This window comes from Phyllobates terribilis, unplaced genomic scaffold (genome assembly GCF_046119375.1).
Source record: "Phyllobates terribilis strain yellow unplaced genomic scaffold, ASM4611937v1 Scaffold_1059__1_contigs__length_443036, whole genome shotgun sequence".
NCBI classification, from domain to species: Eukaryota; Metazoa; Chordata; class Amphibia; order Anura; family Dendrobatidae; genus Phyllobates; species Phyllobates terribilis.
In genome coordinates, this window is record NW_027363819.1 from 355559 (window position 1) to 377815 (window position 22257).

The following is a 22257-nucleotide window of genomic DNA, read 5'->3' on the forward strand; positions in this document are numbered from 1 at the left end:
TCTGAATAGGCGCCTGCTCGATTCTGTCTACTTCTGGCACAGGCGCGTGACGTCATCACGTCATCTGTGCTGTATACGGAGGGCAGCAAGTCTTCCGGAGTGGCAGCGCATCGCCTTTACTCGCGGCATCGTCGTTCCGCCCACGATTACAGGGCCCGCCGGCATTGAACTGTCGTCTGCTAAGCAGGACAGGCAGCGGCGGCAAAAACACCCGGCAGGCCGGATAAACCTCCTCGGCGGGCCGCATGTGGCCCGCGGGCCGTAGTTTGAGGACCCCTGTATTAAAGGATGATATGGAATTTGACCCAATTTCAATAGGGATTTCACGTATTTTATTTCAAGCTAGGAAACATATTGCATCCAAATGGATTAACCCCTCACCTCCAGAAATTAGTGAACTAAAAAATAGGATAAATCATATTATCAGATTAGAAAAAGGGGTATATAAAAAATAAGATTTAATGTTTATGGTCGGATACACCTGGAATGACATCAAGGGGGTTATTGTTGGAGAGACCATGACTTATGGGGGAGGGGGGTATTGGCGAGGTCTAATGTTTCATTGTAATGTGTATTGGAATTCCTTAAATGTGGTATGGGTAATATAGCACACCTATATGTGTATAGGATTATAATGTTTATTACAATATTATAGTTATATAAAAGATTTCAAGAATGTGGAATGTTAAGTGTAAGATATAGTAACTGCAAGTTATCAGATGGTAATGGGCAAGCTGAAAGCATATATAGGAGAGATGCATGTATGTCATCCCTATGGTATGTTATCTTATTATTATATGTACTGGTTTCTTGTTTTGTCAAAAAAAAAGATTATGAAAAAAAATCTCAAAAATATATTGGATTAAAAAAAAAAGATTAGGAAAAAGGCTTCTCCACTGTGTGGGTTCTCTGGTGCTTAACCAAAGCTGATTTATGGTTAAAACATTTCCCACATTCTGAACATGAAAAAGGCTTCTCCCCTGTGTGAGTTCTCTGGTGCTTAACCAAAGCTGATTTATCATTAAAACATTTCCCACATTCTGAACATGAAAAAGGCTTCTCCCCTGTGTGAGTTCTCTGATGCGTAATCAAAGCTGATTTATCATTAAAACATTTCCCACATTCTGAACATGAAAAAGGCTTCTCCCCTGTGTGAGTTCTCTGATGCGTAACCAAAGTTGATTTATCATTAAAACATTTCCCACATGCTGAACATGAAAAAGGCTTCTCCCCTGTGTGAGTTCTCTGGTGCTTAACCAAAGCTGATTTATCACAAAAACATTTTCCACATTCTGAACATGAAAAAGGTTTCTCCCCTGTGTGAGTTCTCTGATGCGTAACCAAAGCTGATTTATCATTAAAACATTTCCCACATTCTGAACATGAAAAAGGCTTCTCCCCTGTGTGAGTTCTGTGGTGCTTAACCAAAGCTGATTTGTCACGAAAACATTTCGCACATTCTGAACATGAAAAAGGCTTCTCCCCTGTGTGAATTTTCTGGTGGTTAACCAAAAATGATTTACGGTTAAAACATTTGCCACATTCTGAACATGAAAAAGGCTTCTCCCCTGTGTGAATTCTCTGGTGCTTAACCAAAGCAGATTTAGTGTTAAAACATTTCCCACATTCGGAACATGAAAAAGGCTTCTCCCCTGTGTGAATTATCTGGTGCGTAACCAAAGCAGATTTATCGTAAAAACATTTCCCACATTCTGAACATGAAAAATGCTTCTCCCCTGTGTGAGTTCTCTCATGTTTGATAAGACTTGATTGCTGTACAAAACATTTCCCGCATTCTGAACATGAAAAAGGCTTCTCTCCTGTGTGGGTTCTCTGGTGGATATTAAGATGTGCTTTGTGGTTGAAAAATTTTTCACATTCTGAACAGGTAAAAGGCTTCTCCCCTGTGTGAATTCTCTTGTGATTAACCAAAGCTGATTTATGGTTAAAACATTTCTCACATTCTGAACAGGAAAAGGGCTTCTCCCCTGTGTGGGTTCTCTGGTGGTTATAAAGATGCGCTTTCCGGTTAAAACATTTCCCACATTCTGAACATGAAAAAGGCTTCTCCCCTATGTGAAGTCTCTGGTGCTTGACAAAATCTGATTTGTGGTTAAAACATTTCCCACATTTTGAACAAAAAAATCTATTGTCCGCTGTGTGTATTTTTTGATGTTTAAGAATAGACTTTTCGAGGGTACAACTATTTCCATTTTCTGAACGTGAAAATGACTTCTTTCCTTTATGAGCAGTTTGTTTTGTAATGCTTATTTTTTTATTTTGATTTTCCTTAGTAGTCGGTAATGAATCAGAAGACAGGACCTGTTTCATAGGATCAGATGACAGATCTTTGCTGTGAAGGGAAGATGGTATATCTGGAGTAATGGCATTCACTTCAATTGTATCCTGTGGGATTTCAAGATCATCCAATTTAAAAATTGAAGATGTCGGCTGTCCCTCTGATCTCCTGGTACAGTCATCTGCCAAGAAAAAAACAATTATTAATTTTGAATAAAATATCTTTGAAATTTATATTTTTGAACATTTCTACTTAAAACATCTGTAGAAATGACAAGTTATTGACAGAATGACAATTCACAGTCTAATAGAAAACCTCATAGGATGAACCAGTGGAGCGTGGTGTTCAACTGTTTGCTCATTCTGCCTCCAAAATATGGAATAAGAAGCCATCAAACAATGTTATGTAGGCAAAAATGATACCAATAAAAACTTCTTCTCATCCATAAACCAATGCAGCAAAATCCGCTTTCCCAAAGTCAGATCTCCCCCTCACTTCTGAGCCTTGCAGTGCGCCCAAACCACATTTAGCCTCCATGTATTTGGCATTACTATAGTGAGAAGAACCCACTTAATTTATGATGTGTCTCCTGGAGCTGAATCTGGGCACTATGTGTTGGGCAATAAAATGGCCAATGGGCAATTTTCACTCTCCACCATTCATTGTGTGCTAATTTCCGGAAAGTGCCTGTGGAGTCAAAATACTCACTACTCCTATAGATTAATTCACTGCGGGTTATAATTTCCAAAATGGAGTCACTTTATGGTGATTTCTACTACTCTGGTTTTCTGCCATTTTGTTATATTAAAGAAGTAGTCCAGCACTTTTTTTCAATTTCGCCAATGTATTTAACCTGTGCCCATAAATCTTTTTGTAATTACCTTCTGCTGTCCTTCTTGCCTGTGAGCGGCAATATCGCTGGCCGCCTACAAGCATTACATGACCCCCGGCTGCAGCCGGCTCTTTCTTCCACTGATATCACGTTAAGTGAGGCGTGGCATCAGTGACGTGGTCCCCACGGTGGATGCTGGGCTGTGGGCAGAGTTACCCCGCGCGTCACACCCAGAATCCACCGCGCGCTTTCACAATGAATGAGGAGAGGGAAAGTGCGTGGTGGATGCTGGGTGTGACGCGTGGGGTAACCCCGCCCACAGCCTAGCATTCACCGCGGGGACCATGTCACTGATGTCACGCCTCACGTGATGTCTGTAGGCGGCCAGTGATAGCGTCACTTACAGGCAAGAAGGACAGCAGAAGGTAATTACAAAAAGACTTATGGGCACAGGGTAAATACATTGGGGGACATTGGGGCAATTATAAAAAGTACTGGACAACTTCTTTAAGGTTTCTGTAAATAGTGTGTCCCATCTCCTTTGGGACCTGCTGCCCCAACGTCTCCATCTGTCACCAGGCGCCACCTTTATCATTCTGCAGGTGGCACTGGTGATGGAGGAGATGTCGGAACCAGAAGCTCTGGACGGCACAGGCTGTGTCCAGCCACTAAGATTAGGTAGCCTGGGACCTGTAGTACCATCCAGTCTGGCAGTATGGGTGTGTGTGCTGTCCAGCTGGAGTAATCTGCTTATTCCAATTGGAAAGCACCGCACCCTACTAAAGCTGGAAGCATATTGCCGGAAGCTGCCAGATCCAGCCTTGTTCTCCTCTGGTTCAGTCCTCTGTGCTCAGCTCCCGGCTTGTGGATTTGTTTCTTGTTGTGACCTCGGCCCGTTTACTGACTACTCTTGTGTCTTCTGATCTTGTATTTTCTCTGTCCCCCTTGTTTTGACCCGGTTACCTGACTATTCTTCTTGGGATTAAAGGGTGATGAGCAAGGCAAACCCTGGTATCTGGAAAATGGAGTAGATAGTGCCAAGCTTGTTTGTGGTAGCCATCTTTTGAGCTGCCAGGTGACCATGAACAGTGTCCCCAACACATTGTGTCTGCAAACTATTCTAGCAAGATCTGCATTCAAATAGCTAAATGTCGCTCCTTCCCTTCTTAACCTGCCATGTGCCCAGACAGTAGTGTACAACCGTATATAGGGGATTGTCGGATTCAAGAGAAGTTGGAAAATAATTTGTAAGGTCCATTTGTTTCCTATTATCCTTTGTGAAGAATTCCAAAGTTATCACCATATAAAGTGACACACATCAGATTAAGAAAATGGTGCCTGATAGGAACACAAAACTGGCTGCAGGAAGGGGTTAAATCAGAGTATTTTGGGCACTAACTACTGTAGTCAAAAACTGTGACTATAGACAATAACACATCTACTGAAATTATCAAACTCAACAGTCTCCATCAGTAAGTAGTGAGTAACTAGTGGTGAAACCTCTCTGAGGTCTAAACAATGATAAGGGCCAATATTTTCTGTGAGATGAGTTTCAAGAAGAAATAGTAGACATTGAAAGAGAACTTTGTATAATAGTGCAGAGCTGAGGTGTCTTAAATTTAGACCTCGGGCATTGGGAAGAGGTAATGGAGACCTTCTTTTAAAGACTAGAGAGTTACAGAGTCACATAACTGAGTCAGGCCGATCCCACCACAATAAAGCTATCATACAAAATGAACCTGTTAAAAAATACAGAATAAAAGATATGTTACATCCTCAACAACAATATATGTATCAGGGAAGAGAACTTCAAATCTAAACCAGAGTCACACTCATTTATGGTGGACCATTGGAGCTACTATGACTCCTGAGCACAAGAGTAGAGAAAGTATTAGCGCCCCCATTTCAGGAGAGATTGTGCAGTAATCTGAATTCCTTAGGATTGAAAAATAATGTAATTTATGACGTTGAGTGAATCCATGAAACCAGGGCTGGAGCCATGCCAACACATCTCCTGCAGGCGTGAATAAATGTATATTACAGCCATCAGCCACGCACAGCTTAGAGATATATCATGGCACAGGTGTAATGTTTTCTGTATAGTTTATCACTATCCTGTTTGAAGTTAGTTGGTTTAAAAAGAAATTGAAAAGTCAGGATAAAGGGAAACTCTGCTGTTATTGTACAGAAATTCACACTTGTCCCTCACTGCACAATTAATGTTGTCGATCATAAAAGTGAAGTTTGGCCAGAAAGGCTGGACCTGGTCTTGTAGGGACCATATGAGGACATTCAGCAGCAAAGAAGGGAGAGAAGGTAGATTCATCCAATAAGATATCAGGGATCTAGGAAGCCAACAGCATCATTACCCTCCACTTTCTCTTCAACTGATTTTCTAACTTGTCAGCACATTCTAAGTACGCTGCCATTTGGTTTTGTATTTTACAAATCTGGACAGGTAAGGGTCAGCGTCTCCTAATCCCAGGGGGTAGGTGGATCCTCCAGGTTGTAAATTCTACAGAAAAGGTCTTTCACAATTACACAAAGTAATGTGAACATTTTTGGATGGAGGAGAATGTTGTGGTCTAGAGGTAAAATTGTGATCACACAATTGTGACACAACCGGACTACACCACCGATAAAGCAGCCACAGCCGGTGACTGAGAAGAATCTGTGACTTCTCTGCATTTAGTGGTTACTACTCACCTGGGTGGTCATATGTAGGAATCTCCTCTTTACACCGCTCATCACCCCTCACATATGTCTCTGTAGTATTAATATGGGTCAGATCTTCACCCTGAAACAAATATTGTAAAAGTCACAGACAGATGGAGAAGTCACATCTATGATCAGCTCTAATCCTGTCATCTCCACCGTTCTCATTACACAAGTATAAAACATATAATAATGGTGGATAAAACAAGACTGAGCACAAGACCTTCACAGCCGTCTATACATCATAGGGGAGATCTCATGACACCTTCTCTCCATCTACCTGATGATCCTGAGGAACATTGGGATCTTCTTGTTTACAGTCCTGTGGAAGAAGAGGACGGGGACATCTCTCTGGTGTTGTCCTCTTACTGGATAGATCTGGAGGAAACACATACAGGGACTGAATTCATTCTTTACATACAGATAATTATAGGCCGTGTGTATTTAGTCCTATTACCTGGTGATGTGAGGGGCTGGGGAACCTCCATCATGACGTCCTTGTACAGATCTTTGTGTCCTTCTAAATACTCCCACTCCTCCATGGAGAAATAGACAGCGGCATCCTGACACCTTATAGGAACCTGACATATACAATGATACCGTCATCCCCCCGATCCCTTCATAGAGTTACTGTATAATGTCCCAGCAGTGTCACCTCTCCAGTCAGCAGCTCAATCATCTTGTAGGCGAGTTCTAGGATCTTCTGGTCATTGATGTCCTCATGTATCAGGGGGTGAGGTGGAGGCCCCGTGATTGGGCTCAGGGGTCTTCCCCATCCCTCAGACACAGGGTCCTGACAGCGCCCACTAGAGGTCTTCTTCACTACTGTGTAATCCTGGTTATGGAGAGACACAGTAATAAATCTCCCTCCAGACATTTCCAGAGTCCTCACCTCTCCAGTTCTGTCCATCTGTTATTCCCATAGATAAGAATGATGTAATGTGACGTCATCAGAATCTCTCACCTCTCCAGTAAGCCGGAAGAGGATCTCTATGGTGAGGTGCATTATCCTCTCCGCCATCTTCTTTCTGTCTCTATCCATTCTTCTCTAGGAAAATTATATAGATAAATTATTAGTATCTCATATTGTGGGAATCTGAGTGGATTGAAGATGAGTTGGTGTAAAATATTTACAATTCTGTGTAATAATAAAATTAATAGTAAGTGAATAATGGGCGCTCACTGCTTGTGGTGCTCAGGAGTAAAATAGTGAAACAGTCAAAAAATATATATATATTCCAGCAAACAAATTATCATGAAAATGATTTTTTTATTATGCAATGAAGCAAAGAAAGTTTTCTTAATTTTGATAGACCCCTAATGAAATCAGATATTTCCAACGTTTCGGCCTATCATAGGCCTTTCTCAAGGTGTCTGGTGTCTAGTGGATCCCAGTCTGCGGCAGAGCGGCATCTGTGTGTATCGCCCAAAAACATTAATAGCATTGTGATGCCGGTATAAAGCAATAATGTGGTAGAGCTCTTCATACATCTTCAGGTCACACAGAGATACCTATGTGCTATCAGTTGGGATTACGGAAGTTATAAAATAATTCAGGTAATTTAACAATACAAAGAACGTAACAGTCTTTTTACAGCCAATAAAATATGTTAATGGTTTATTTGTATACTGTATATATTATCTATCATCTATCTATCATCTATTATCTATCTATTATCTATCTATTATCTACCGTCGATCTATTATCTATATATCATCTATCTATCTATTATCTATATCTCTATCATCTATTTAACTATCTATTATCTATCCATTTACCTATTATCTATCTATTATCTATCATCCATCTATTATCTATCTATCTATTATCTATCTAATATCTATCATATTATTTATCTATCTATTATCTATCTATCTATATCATCTATCTATTCTCTATCTATCAATTATCTATCATCTATCTATTTATCATCTATCATCTATCTATCCATATATCTATCTATAATCTATCATCTATCTATCATCTCTCTATTATCTATCATCTATGTATTTATCATATATCTATTATCTATCTATTATCTATCATCTATATATTATATATCTATTTTCTATCTATTATCTATCTATCCATATATATAATATATGTATTATCTATCTATCTATCTATCTATCATATATCTACACATATATATCTACATATATATATATATATATATATACAGTCATATGAAAAAGTTTGGGCACCCCTATTAATCTTAAGCTTAATGTTTTATAAAAATTTGTGTTTTTGCAACAGCTATTTCAGTTTGATATATGTAATAACTGTTGGACACAGTAATGTTTCAGTCTTGAAATGAGGTTTATTGTACTAACAGAAAATGTGCAATCTGCATTCAAACAAAATTTGACAGGTGCATAAGTATGGGCACCCTTATCATTTTCTAGTTTTAAATACTCCTACCTACTTTTTACTGACTTACTAAAGCACTTTTTTTGGTTTTGTAACCTCATTGAGCTTTGAACTTCATAGCCAGGTGTATGCAGTCATGACAAAAGCTACTTAAAGTGGCCACTTGCAAGTTGTTCTCCTGTTTGAATCTCCTCTGAAGAGTGGCATCATGGGCTCCTCAAAACAACTGTCAAATGATCTGAAAACAAAGATTATTCAACATAGTTGTTCAGGGGAAGGATACAAAAAGCTGTCTCAGAGATTTAACCTGTCAGTTTCCACTGTGAGGAACATAGTAAGGAAATGGAAGAACACAGGGACAGTTCTTGTTAAGGCCAGAAGTGGCAGGCCAAGAAAAACATCAGAAAGGCAGAGAAGAAGAATGGTGAGATCAGTCAAGGACAATCCTCAGACCACCTCCAGAGAGCTGCAGCATCAACTTGCTGCAGATGGTGTCACTGTGCATCGGTCAACTATACAACCTACTTTGCACAAGGAGAAGCTGTATGGGAGAGTGATGCGAAAGAAGCCGTTTCTGCAAGCACGCCACAAACAGAGTCGGCTGAGGTATGCGAAAGCACATTTGGAGAAGCCAATTTCTTTTTGGAAGAAGGTCCTGTGGACTGATGAAACCAAGATTGAGTTGTTTGGTCATACAAAAAGGCGTTATGCATGGCGACAAAAAAACACAGCATTCCAAGAAAAACACTTGCTACCCACAGTAAAATTTGGTGGAGGTTCCATCATGCTTTGGGGCTGTATGGCCAATGCCGGCACCGGGAATCTTGTTAAAGTTGAGGGACGCATGGATTCCACTCAGTATCAGCAGATTCTTTACAATAATGTTCAAGAATCAGTGATAAAGTTGAAGTTACGCAGGGGATGGATCTTTCAGCAAGACAATGATCCAAAACACCGCTCCAAATCTACTCAGGCATCCATGCAGAGGAACAATTACAATGTTCTGCAATGGCCATCCCAGTCCCCCGACCTGAATATCATTGAACATCTGTGGGATCATTTGAAGAGGGCTGTCCATGCTCGGCGACCATCAAACTTAACTGAACTGGAATTGTTTTGTAAAGAGGAATGGTCAAAAATACCTTCATCCAGGATCCAGGAACTCATTAAAAGCTACAGGAATCGACTAGAGGCTGTTATTTTTGCAAAAGGAGGATCTACTAAATATTAATGTCACTTTTCTGGTGAGGTGCCCATACTTATGCACCTGTCAAATTTTGTTTGAATGCAGATTGCACATTTTCTGTTAGTACAATAAACCTCATTTCAAGGCAGAAACATTACTGTGTCCAACAGTTATTACATATATCAAACTGAAATAGCTGTTGCAAAAACACCAATTTTTATAAAACAATAAGCTTAAGATTAATAGGGGTGCCCAAACTTTTTCATATAACTGTATATATATATGCAAAAGACACCAAGGATATAGCCACATATATATAAGGGTTTTTCAGCAAGGACCAGTTGGTCAGTGTAAAATACCCATAGTATCACAAGTTGTGTGCTATATGGACATGCAATATGAATGGCAGACCATTCGGTTAAAACACACAGCAACCGAGAGAATCACCGAACGTGGGGTCCAATAATGAGCATGACATTTTGGAATCCATAAATAAAAAACCTTTATTACAAAATGGTTACAATGGCACAACAAGCACAAGAATGCCCACATTCAGAATGGTAAATCAAGAACCAGTATATCAAATACCAAATATGCATAAAAACAATATCTATACAACGAATGAGAAAAATAGAGGCGAGGACCGCCAACCCATATGTAATATAATGACCTATCATTACCCCCTGACGAAGGACTTTGCGTCCGAAACGCGCGTCGGGGAGCGCTCCACATTCAGTTCCTGGACTGCCTATCAGGTATATTATGCCGCTTTACTTCCTTTTTCTCCCATTATGAGACCTTTACAACTACTCCCCTTTACATTTGTGGTGGCCCCTCTTTAGGTGCTTTTACATTCAGCAACATAGCAACATTATTTTCTGTGTCCGTCTGGTGTGCATGTCCTCTAACACCAGCACATGCTTTACATTATATGTTATTGTTATATTATATATTTCTTGCATAACTGGTGGGCACATTGCACTAGATAGTGTGCATCTTAATTGGCGCCTCCTTTCATCTACACATAATATTTGTTCATATCTTTCGCTATGATGTTGTAATGATAGGTCATTATATTACATATGGGTTGGCGGTCCTCGCCTCTATTTTTCTCATTCGTTGTATAGATATTGTTTTTATGCATATTTGGTGTTTGATGTACTAGTTCTTGATTTACCATTCTGAATGTGGGCATTCTTGTGCTTGTTGTGCCATTGTAACCATTTTGTAATAAAGGTTTTTTATTTATGGATTCCAAAATGTCATGCTCATTATTGGACCCCATATATATATATATATATATATATATATATATATATATACAGTGCCTACAAGTAGTATTCAACCCCCTGCAGATTTAGCTGGTTGACACATGCGGAATTAACTTGGCATTGTGACATTTGTACTGTAGATCAGCCTGGAAGTGGGAAATGCACTGCAGCAAATTTTGTTTTTTTTTTTTTTTAAAACGTTAAAAGTTAATTCAGAGTGTCATTTATTATTCAACCCCTCAAACCACAAGAATTCTGTTTGGTCCCCCTAAAGTAGTAAGAAGTAGTTCAGGCACCAAGAATAATGAGCTTCACATGTGTGGATTAAAGATCTCTTTTGCCAGCCTTTTCTGACTATTTAAGACCCTCCCCAAACTTGTGAACAGCACTCAGACATGGTCAACATGGGAATGACAAAGGAGCATTCCAAGGCCATCAGAGACAAGATCGTGGAGGGTCACAAGGCTGGCAAGGGGTACAAAACCCTTTCCAAGGAGTTGGGCTTACCTGTCTCCACTGTTGGGAGCATCATCCGTAAGTGGAAGGCTTATGGAACTACTGTTAGCCTTCCACGGCCTGGACAGCCTTTGAAAGTCTCCTCCCGTGCCGAGGCCAGGCTTGTCCGAAGAGTCAAGGCTAACCAAAGGACAACAAGGAAGGAGCTCCGGGAAGATCTCATGGCAGTGGGGACATTGGTTTCAGTCAATACCATAAGTAACGTACTCCACCGCAATGGTCTCCGTTCCAGACGAGCCCGTAAGGTACCTTTACTTTCAAAGCGTCATGTCAAGGCTCGTCTACAGTTTGCTCATGATCACTTGGAGGACTCTGAGACAGACTGGTTCAAGGTTCTATGGTCTGATGAGACCAAGATCGAGATCTTTGGTGCCATCCACACACGTGACGTTTGGAGACTGGGTGGCACTGCATACGACCCCAAGAATACCATCCCTACAGTCAAGCATGGTGGTGGCAGCATCATGCTGTGGGGCTGTTTCTCAGCCAAGGGGCCTGGCCATCTGGTCCGCATCCATGGGAAGATGGATAGCACGGCCTACCTGGAGATTTTGGCAAAGAACCTCCACTCCTCCATCAAGGATCTTAAGATGGGTCGTAATTTCATCTTCCAACAAGACAATGACCCAAAGCACACAGCCAAGAAAACCAAGGCCTGGTTCAAGAGGGAAAAAGTCAAGGTGTTGGAGTGGCCTAGTCAGTCTCCTGACCTTAACCCAATTGAAATCTTGTGGAAGGAGCTCAAGAATAAAGTCCACATGAGACACCCAAAGAACCTAGATAACTTGGAGAAGATCTGCATGGAGGAGTGGGCCAAGATAACTCCACAGACCTGTGCCGGCCTGATCAGGTCTTATAAAAGACGATTATTAGCTGTAATTGCAAACAAGGGTTATTCCACAAAATATTAAACATAGGGGTTGTATAATAATTGACCCACACTTTTATGTTTAAAATTTATTAAAATTCAACTGAGCAACATAACTTTTTGGTTTGTAAGATTTATGCTTCTGTTCATAAATCCTACTCTCGTTTGCAGTTTGAAGGCTCTAACTTATTTGCATCTTATCAAACCAGCTAAATCTGCAGGGGGTTGAATACTACTTGTAGGCACTGTATATGTATTATCTATCTATCTATAATCTATCATCTATCTATTATATATCATCTATCTATTTATCATCTATCTATTACCTATCATATATCTATTATCTAAATCTATCTATTTATCATCTGTCTATCATCCATGTATTTATCATATATGTATTATCTATCTATTATCTATCTTTCTATCTATCCCATATTATCTATATCTCTATTTATCTATTATCTCTCAATCAATTATCTATCTATCAATTACCTGCAGGTTAATATTATAATGCAGACCTGGGCAAAGTGTGGGCCCCGGGCCTCACTCGGCCCTCTGGCTGTTCCCTTCTGGTCCAAGACAGCATAGGGGCTGATAACAGTGGTCCACGGGCCGCACCGTGCCCTATTCCACCCAACCGCCGACTCCATCCGCGGTGAATCTCCATCCGCGGTGAATGCACTGGTGGAGGAGGGGCCGCCAGCCCCTTCTTCCACCGATCAGCATGAGAAACAGCTGATGTGATGATGTCATTTCATCGCGTCAGCTGTACATTGTGGAGAGTTAATGCATCGGAGACAAGAGCAGAGCGCTGGACATGGGGAGGATATGGGGGTCTCATGCTGGACAAGGTGAGGCTATGGGGTCTCGTGCTGGACATGGGAAGGCTTTGGGGGTCTCATGCTGAACATGGGGATGCTATGGGGGTCTCGTGCTTGACATGAGAAGGCTATGGGGGTCTCATACTGGACATGGAGAGGCTATGGGGGTCTCATGCTGGACATGGGGAAGTTATGAGGGGTTCATACAGTATATAGGGAGGCTATGGGGGTTTCATTCTGGACATGGGGAGGATATGGGGATCTCATGTTGGACATGGGGAGGCTATGGGGATCTCGTGCTGGACATGGGAAGGCTATGGGGGGTCTCATGCTGGACTTGGGGATGCTATGGGGGTCTCATACTGGACATGGAGAGGCTATGGGGGTCTCATGCTGGACATGGGGAAGTTATGAGGGGTTCATACTGTATATAGGGAGGCTATGGGGGTTTCATTCTGGACATGGGGAGGCTATAGGGGACTCATGCTGGAAATGCAGAGGCTATGGGGGTCTCGTGCTAGACATGGGGAGGCTATGGGGGTCTCATGCTGGAAATACAGAGGCTATGGGGATCTCATGCTGGATATGGGGAGGCTATGGGGGTCTCATGCTGAACATGGGAATGCTATGGGGATCTCATGCAGGACATGGGGAGGCTATGGGGGTCTCATGCTGGACATGGGGAAGCTATGGGGGTTCATACTGTATATAGGGAGGCTGTGGGGGTCTCATTCTGGACATGGGCAGGCTATAGGGAACTCATGCTGAACATGGGGAGGCTATGGGGGTCTCATGCTGTTTATGTACAAAAAGGAGGACCACTGAGTTGGGTTACAAATCCCTCCATATACCTATAGGTTATCTCCAAAACAACACCAAATGGGATTTAATCGTAAAAATATTAACTTTATTGAAAAATATTGATTATACAAAAAATTAATTACTCTCAAATATGAATAAGTAAATGATGGGGGAGGAGTTACAGGGAGGGGGAGGGCAGCTAGAGAAGAAAAACAGGGTAGCATGGAAGAACCCTGCAAAGAGACTTATATCCCCTATGTAACAATCAATAAATAATGATTGTTAACCTTTTCAGCCAGCCACAAAATATAAGAAAATTAATTAAAGAAAGTCTGCGATGACATATGTATATGTCTCATGGCTATTAATATAAAAATCCAAATATACACCCAAACAGACGTCCCTTCATCAGGAGGTCACAGAGAAAGTATTCCATCAATGGGCACTGGAGTGATATATCATATGATAGCTCTCCCTATAGACAGTGTACAATCCAATGATAAAGATTTAAAGATATAGTGATGGACTATAGTCTAAAAATGGGTAGCAGATACATATCCCCAGAACTTCTTCCACGCCGCCACTAACCTTCCCAGCATGGCCCAAGGTAATGGAGTTATAATACTACTTACTTTGCGCGATGTGCATGTGTCTCTTGCACATGTAACCCTTAGTCTAATTGACTTATTCACAGAATGTAGAGAGGAGAGGACTGTATCCACACAGATACAGAGGACTGTATCCACACAGATACAGAGGACTGTATCCACACAGATACAGAGGACATTATTCACACAGATACAGAGGACTTTATCCACAAAGATACAGAGGACTGTATCCACACAGATACAGAGGACTTTATCCACAAAGATACAGAGGACTTTATCCACACAGATATAGAGGACTGTATCCACACAGATATAGAGGACTGTATCCACACAGATACAGAGGACTGTATCCACAAAGATACAGAGGACTGTATCCACACAGATACAGAGGACTGTATCCACACAGATATAGAGGACTTTATCCACACAGATACAGAGGACTGTATCCACACAGATACAGAGGACTGTATCCACACAGATACAGAGGACTGTATCCACACAGATACAGAGGACAGTATCCACACAGATACAGAGGACTGTATCCACACAGACACAGAGGACTGTATCCACACAGATATAGAGGACTGTATCCACACAGATACAGAGGACTGTATTCACACAGATACAGAGGACTGTATCCACACAGATATAGAGGACTGTATCCACACAGATACAGAGGACTGTATCCACACAGATACAGAGGACTGTATCCACACAGATACAGAGGACTGTATCCACACAGATACAGAGGACAGTATCCACACAGATACAGAGGACTGTATCCACACAGACACAGAGGACTGTATCCACACAGATATAGAGGACTGTATCCACACAGATACAGAGGACTGTATTCACACAGATACAGAGGACTGTATCCACAAAGATATAGAGGACTGTATCCACACAGATACAGAGGACTGTATCCACACAGATACAGAGGACTGTATCCACACAGATACAGAGGACTTTATCCACACAGATACAGAGGACTGTATCCACACAGATACAGAGGACTGTATCCACACAGATATAGAGGACTGTATCCACACAGACACAGAGGACTTTATCCACAAAGATACAGAGGACTTTATCCACACAGATACAGAGGACTTTATCCACAAAGATACAGAGGACTTTATCCACACAGATACAGAGGACTTTATCCACACAGATACAGAGGACTTTATCCACAAAGATACAGAGGACTGTATCCACACAGATACAGAGGACTTTATCCACAAAGATACAGAGGACTTTATCCACACAGATACAGAGGACTTTATCCACAAAGATACAGAGGACTTTATCCACACAGATACAGAGGACTGTATCCACACAGATACAGAGGACTGTATCCACACAGATACAGAGGACTGTATCCACACAGATACAGAGGACTGTATCCACACAGATACAGAGGACTGTATCCACACAGATACAGAGGACTGTATCCACACAGATACAGAGGACTGTATTCACACAGATACAGAGGACTTTATCCACACAGACACAGAGGGCTGTATCCACACAGATACAGAGGACTTTATCCACACAGATACAGAGGACTTTATCCACACAATACAGAGGACTTTATCCACACAGATACAGAGGACTGTATCCACAAAGATACAGAGGACTTTATTCACACAGATACAGAGGACTTTATCCACACAGACACAGAGGGCTGTACCACACAGATACAGAGGACTTTATCCACACAGATACAGAGGACTTTATCCACACAATACAGAGGACTTTATCCACACAGATACAGAGGACTGTATCCACACAGATACAGAGGACTTTATCCACACAGATACAGAGGACTGTATCCACACAGATACAGAGGACTTTATTCACACAGATACAGAGGACTGTATCCACACAGATACAGAGGACTTTATCCACAAAGATACAGAGGACTTTATCCACAGAGATAAAGAGGACTGTATTCACACAGATACAAAGGACTTTATTCACACAGATACAGAGGACTTTATCCACACAGATACAGAGGACTGTATCCACACAGATACAAAGGACTGTATCCACACAGATACAGAGGACTTTATTCACACAGATACAGAGGACTTCATCCACACAGATACAGAGGACTGTATCCACACAGATACAGAGGACTTTATCCACACAGATACAGAGGACTTTATCCACACAGATACAGAGGACTGTATCCACACAGATACAGAGGACTGTATCCACAAAGATACAGAGGACTTTATCCACACAGATACAGAGGACTTTATCCACACAGACACAGAGGACTGTATCCACACAGATACAGAGGACTTTATTCACACAGATACAGAGGACTTTATCCACACAGACACAGAGGGCTGTATCCACACAGATACAGAGGACTTTATCCACACAGATACAGAGGACTTTATCCACACAATACAGAGGACTTTATCCACACAGATACAGAGGACTGTATCCACAAAGATACACAGGACTTTATTCACACAGATACAGAGGACTTTATCCACACAGACACAGAGGGCTGTACCACACAGATACAGAGGACTTTATCCACACAGATACAGAGGACTTTATCCACACAATACAGAGGACTTTATCCACACAGATACAGAGGACTGTATCCACACAGATACAGAGGACTTTATCCACACAGATACAGAGGACTGTATCCACACAGATACAGAGGACTTTATTCACACAGATACAGAGGACTGTATCCACACAGATACAGAGGACTTTATCCACAAAGATACAGAGGACTTTATCCACAGAGATACAGAGGACTGTATTCAAACAGATACAAAGGACTTTATTCACACAGATACAGAGGACTTTATCCACACAGATACAGAGGACTGTATCCACACAGATACAAAGGACTGTATCCACACAGATACAGAGGACTTTATTCACACAGATACAGAGGACTTTATCCACACAGATACAGAGGACTGTATCCACACAGATACAGAGGACTTTATCCACACAGATACAGAGGACTTTATCCACACAGATAGAGAGGACTGTATCCACACAGATACAGAGGACTGTATCCACACAGATACAGAGGACTGTATCCACAAAGATACAGAGGACTTTATCCACACAGATACAGAGGACTTTATCCACACAGATACAGAGGACTGTATCCACACAGACACAGAGGACTGTATCCACACAGATACAGAGGACTGTATCCACACAGATACAGAGGGATGTATCCACAAAGATACAGAGGACTTTATCCACAGAGATACAGAGGACTGTATTCACACAGATACAAAGGACTTTATTCACACAGATACAGAGGACTTTATCCACACAGATACAGAGGACTGTATCCACACAGATACAAAGGACTGTATCCACACAGATACAGAGGACTTTATTCACACAGATACAGAGGACTTTATCCACACAGATACAGAGGACTGTATCCACACAGATACAGAGGACTGTATCCAAACAGATACAGAGGACTGTATCCACACAGATACAGAGGGATGAATCCACACAGAAACAGAGGACTTTATTCACACAGATATAGAGGACTATATCCACACAGATACAGAGGACTGTATCCACACAGATACAGAGGACAGTATCCACACAGATACAGAGGACTGTATCCACACAGATACAGAGGACTGTATCCACACAGACCCAAAGGACTGTATCCACACAGATACAGAGGACTGTATCCACACAGACACAGAGGACTGTATCCACACAGATACAGAGGACTGTATCCACACAGATACAGAGGGCTGTATCCACACAGATACAGAGGACTTTATTCACACAGATATAGAGGACAGTATCCACACAGATACAGAGGACTGTATCCACACAGATACAGAGGACTGTATCCACACAGATACAGAGGATGGTATCCACAAAGATACAGAGGACTTTATTCACACAGATACAGAGGACTTTATCCACACAGACACAGAGGGCTGTATCCACACAGATACAGAGGACTTTATTCACACAGATACAGAGGACTGTATCCACACAGATACAGAGGACTTTATTCACACAGATACAGAGGATTTTATTCACACAGATACAGAGGATGGTATCCACACAGATACAGAGGACTTTATCCACACAGATACAGAGGACTTTATCCACACAATACAGAGGACTTTATCCACACAGATACAGAGGACTGTATCCACACAGATACAGAGGACTTTATCCACACAGATACAGAGGTCTGTATCCACACAGATACAGAGGACTTTATTCACACAGATACAGAGGACTGTATCCACACAGATACAGAGGACTTTATCCACAAAGATACAGAGGACTGTATCCACACAGATACAGAGGACTTTATCCACAGAGATACAGAGGACTGTATCCACACAGATACAGAGGACTGTATCCACACAGATACAGAGGACTGTATCCACACAGATACAAAGGACTGTATCCACACACATACAGAGGACTGTATCCACACAGATACAGAGGACTGTATCCACACAGATACAGAGGACTGTATCCACACAGATACAGAGGACTGTATCCACACAGATACAAAGGACTGTATCCACACAGATACAGAGGACTTTATTCACACAGATACAGAGGACTTTATCCACACAGATACAGAGGACTGTATCCACACAGATACAGAGGACTGTATCCACACAGATACAGAGGACTGTATCCACACAGATACAGAGGGCTGTATCCACACAGATACAGAGGACTTTATTCACACAGATATAGAGGACTGTATCCACACAGATACAGAGGACTGTATCCACACAGATACAGAGGACAGTATCCACACAGATACAGAGGACTGTATCCACACAGACACAGAGGACTGTATCCACACAGATACAGAGGACTGTATCCACACAGACACAGAGGACTGTATCCACACAGATACAGAGGACTGTATCCACACAGATACAGAGGGCTGTATCCACACAGATACAGAGGACTTTATTAACACAGATATAGAGGACTGTATCCACACAGATACAGAGGACTGTATCCACACAGATACAGAGGATGGTATCCACAAAGATACAGAGGACTTTATTCACACAGATACAGAGGACTTTATCCACACAGACACAGAGGGCTGTATCCACACAGATACAGAGGACTTTATCCACATAGATAGAGAGGACTTTATCCACACAATACAGAGGACTTTATCCACACAGATACAGAGGACTGTATCCACACAGATACAGAGGACTGTATTCACACAGATACAGAGGACTGTATCCACACAGATACAGAGGACTTTATCCACACAGATACAGAGGACTGTATCCACACAGATACAGAGGACTGTATCCACACAGATACAGAGGACTTTATTCACACAGATACAGAGGACTTTATCCACACAGATACAGAGGACTTTATCCACACAGATACAGAGGACTGTATCCACACAGATACAGAGGACTTTATTCACACAATACAGAGGACTTTATCCACACAGATACAGAGGACTGTATCCACACAGATACAGAGGACTTTATCCACACAGATACAGAGGACTTTATCCACACAATACAGAGGACTTTATCCACACAGATACAGAGGACTGTATCCACACAGATACAGAGGACTTTATCCACACAGATACAGAGGACTTTATCCACACAGATACAGAGGACTGTATCCACACAGATACAGAGGGCTGTATCCACAAAGATACAGAGGACTTTATCCACAGAGATACAGAGGACTGTATTCACACAGATACAAAGGACTTTATTCACACAGATACAGAGGACTTTATCCACACAGATACAGAGGACTGTATCCACACAGATACAAAGGACTGTATCCACACAGATACAGAGGACTTTATTCACACAGATACAGAGGACTTTATCCACACAGATACAGAGGACTGTATCCACACAGATACAGAGGACTGTATCCACACAGATACAGAGGACTGTATCCACACAGATACAGAGGACTGTATCCACAAAGATACAGAGGACTTTATCCACACAGATACAGAGGACTTTATCCACACAGATACAGAGGACTGTATCCACACAGATACAGAGGACTGTATCCACACAGATACAGAGGGCTGTATCCACAAAGATACAGAGGACTTTATCCACAGAGATACAGAGGACTGTATTCACACAGATACAAAGGACTTTATTCACACAGATACAGAGGACTTTATCCACACAGCTACAGAGGACTGTATCCACACAGATACAAAGGACTGTATCCACACAGATAGAGGACTTTATTCACACAGATACAGAGGACTTTATCCACACAGATACAGAGGACTGTATCCACACAGATACAGAGGACTTTATTCACACAGATATAGAGGACTGTATCCACACAGATACAGAGGGCTGTATCCACACAGATACAGAGGACTTTATTCACACAGATATAGAGGACTGTATCCACACAGATACAGAGGACTGTATCCACACAGATACAGAGGACAGTATCCACACAGATACAGAGGACTGTATCCACACAGACACAGAGGACTGTATCCACACAGATACAGAGGACTGTATCCACACAGACACAGAGGACTGTATCCACACAGATACAGAGGACTGTATCCACACAGATACAGAGGGCTGTATCCACACAGATACAGAGGACTTTATTCACACAGATATAGAGGACTGTATCCACACAGATACAGAGGACTGTATCCACACAGATACAGAGGACTGTATCCACACAGATACAGAGGATGGTATCCACAAAGATACAGAGGACTTTATTCACACAGATACAGAGGACTTTATCCACACAGACACAGAGGGCTGTATCCACACAGATACAGAGGACTTTATCCACACAGATACAGAGGACTTTATCCACACAATACAGAGGACTTTATCCACACAGATACAGAGGACTGTATCCACACAGATACAGAGGACTTTATCCACACAGATACAGAGGACTGTATCCACACAGATACAGAGGACTTTATTCACACAGATACAGAGGACTTTATCCACAAAGATACAGAGGACTGTATCCACACAGATACAGAGGACTTTATCCACAGAGATACAGAGGACTGTATTCACACAGATACAAAGGACTTTATTCACACAGATACAGAGGACTTTATCCACACAGATACAGAGGACTGTATCCACACAGATACAGAAGACTGTATCCACACAGATACAGAGGGCTGTATCCACAAAGATACAGAGGACTTTATCCACAGAGATACAGAGGACTGTATTCACACAGATACAAAGGACTTTATTCACACAGATACAGAGGACTTTATCCACACAGATACAGAGGACTGTATCCACACAGATACAAAGGACTGTATCCACACAGATACAGAGGACTTTATCCACATAGATACAGAGGACTTTATCCACACAATACAGAGGACTTTATCCACACAGATACAGAGGACTGTATCCATACAGATACAGAGGACTGTATCCACACAGATACAGAGGACTTTATCCACACAGATACAGAGGACTTTATCCACACAGATATAGAGGACTTAAAGGCAAGAGGAGATCGCATGTAGCGATGCCCAAATATTTGAACAGCCACAGTCACACAAAGGCGACGGTGGGAAAATGTCACAAGAGGTGGACGATGATGAGACACATTTGTCAGAAAGTCAGGAGGAGGACCAGGGTGCGGAAGTGGAAGACGAGGCTGTGGATGAATTAGTAAATGACTCAACCTGGTAGGAGTACATGCAGAGCGAGGCCAGCAGCACACAGGGAGGGGGGGGAGGCAGAGTACCCCAACAGGCAAGAAGAAGCAGTGTGGTGGCCGCAGACAGAAGCAGGCAACCGTTCCCCATAACACCAACACAAAGGAAGTTGCCAGTACAACTGTTAGGTCTTCCCGAGTCTGGTTGTTTTTTAAAGACTCTGCCGATAACCCCAAAAAGGCCATTTGCATCACCTGCCAGGCCAGCATCAGCAAA

General features: G+C 41.9%; 1 protein-coding gene across 1 annotated transcript in view; it reads right to left on the reverse strand.

The window, feature by feature from the left end:
• Positions 1–502: 502 nt before the first annotated feature.
• The window catches only part of LOC141242781 (uncharacterized), a 58472-nt gene continuing 36717 nt past the window's right edge, over positions 503–22257 (reverse strand). Inside the window, exon 5 of the mRNA XM_073668865.1 lies at positions 503–2102. Coding sequence (XP_073524966.1) covers positions 877–2102 — 1226 coding nt within the window. The 3' untranslated portion in view covers positions 503–876. The remainder of the gene's footprint in view (positions 2103–22257) is intronic.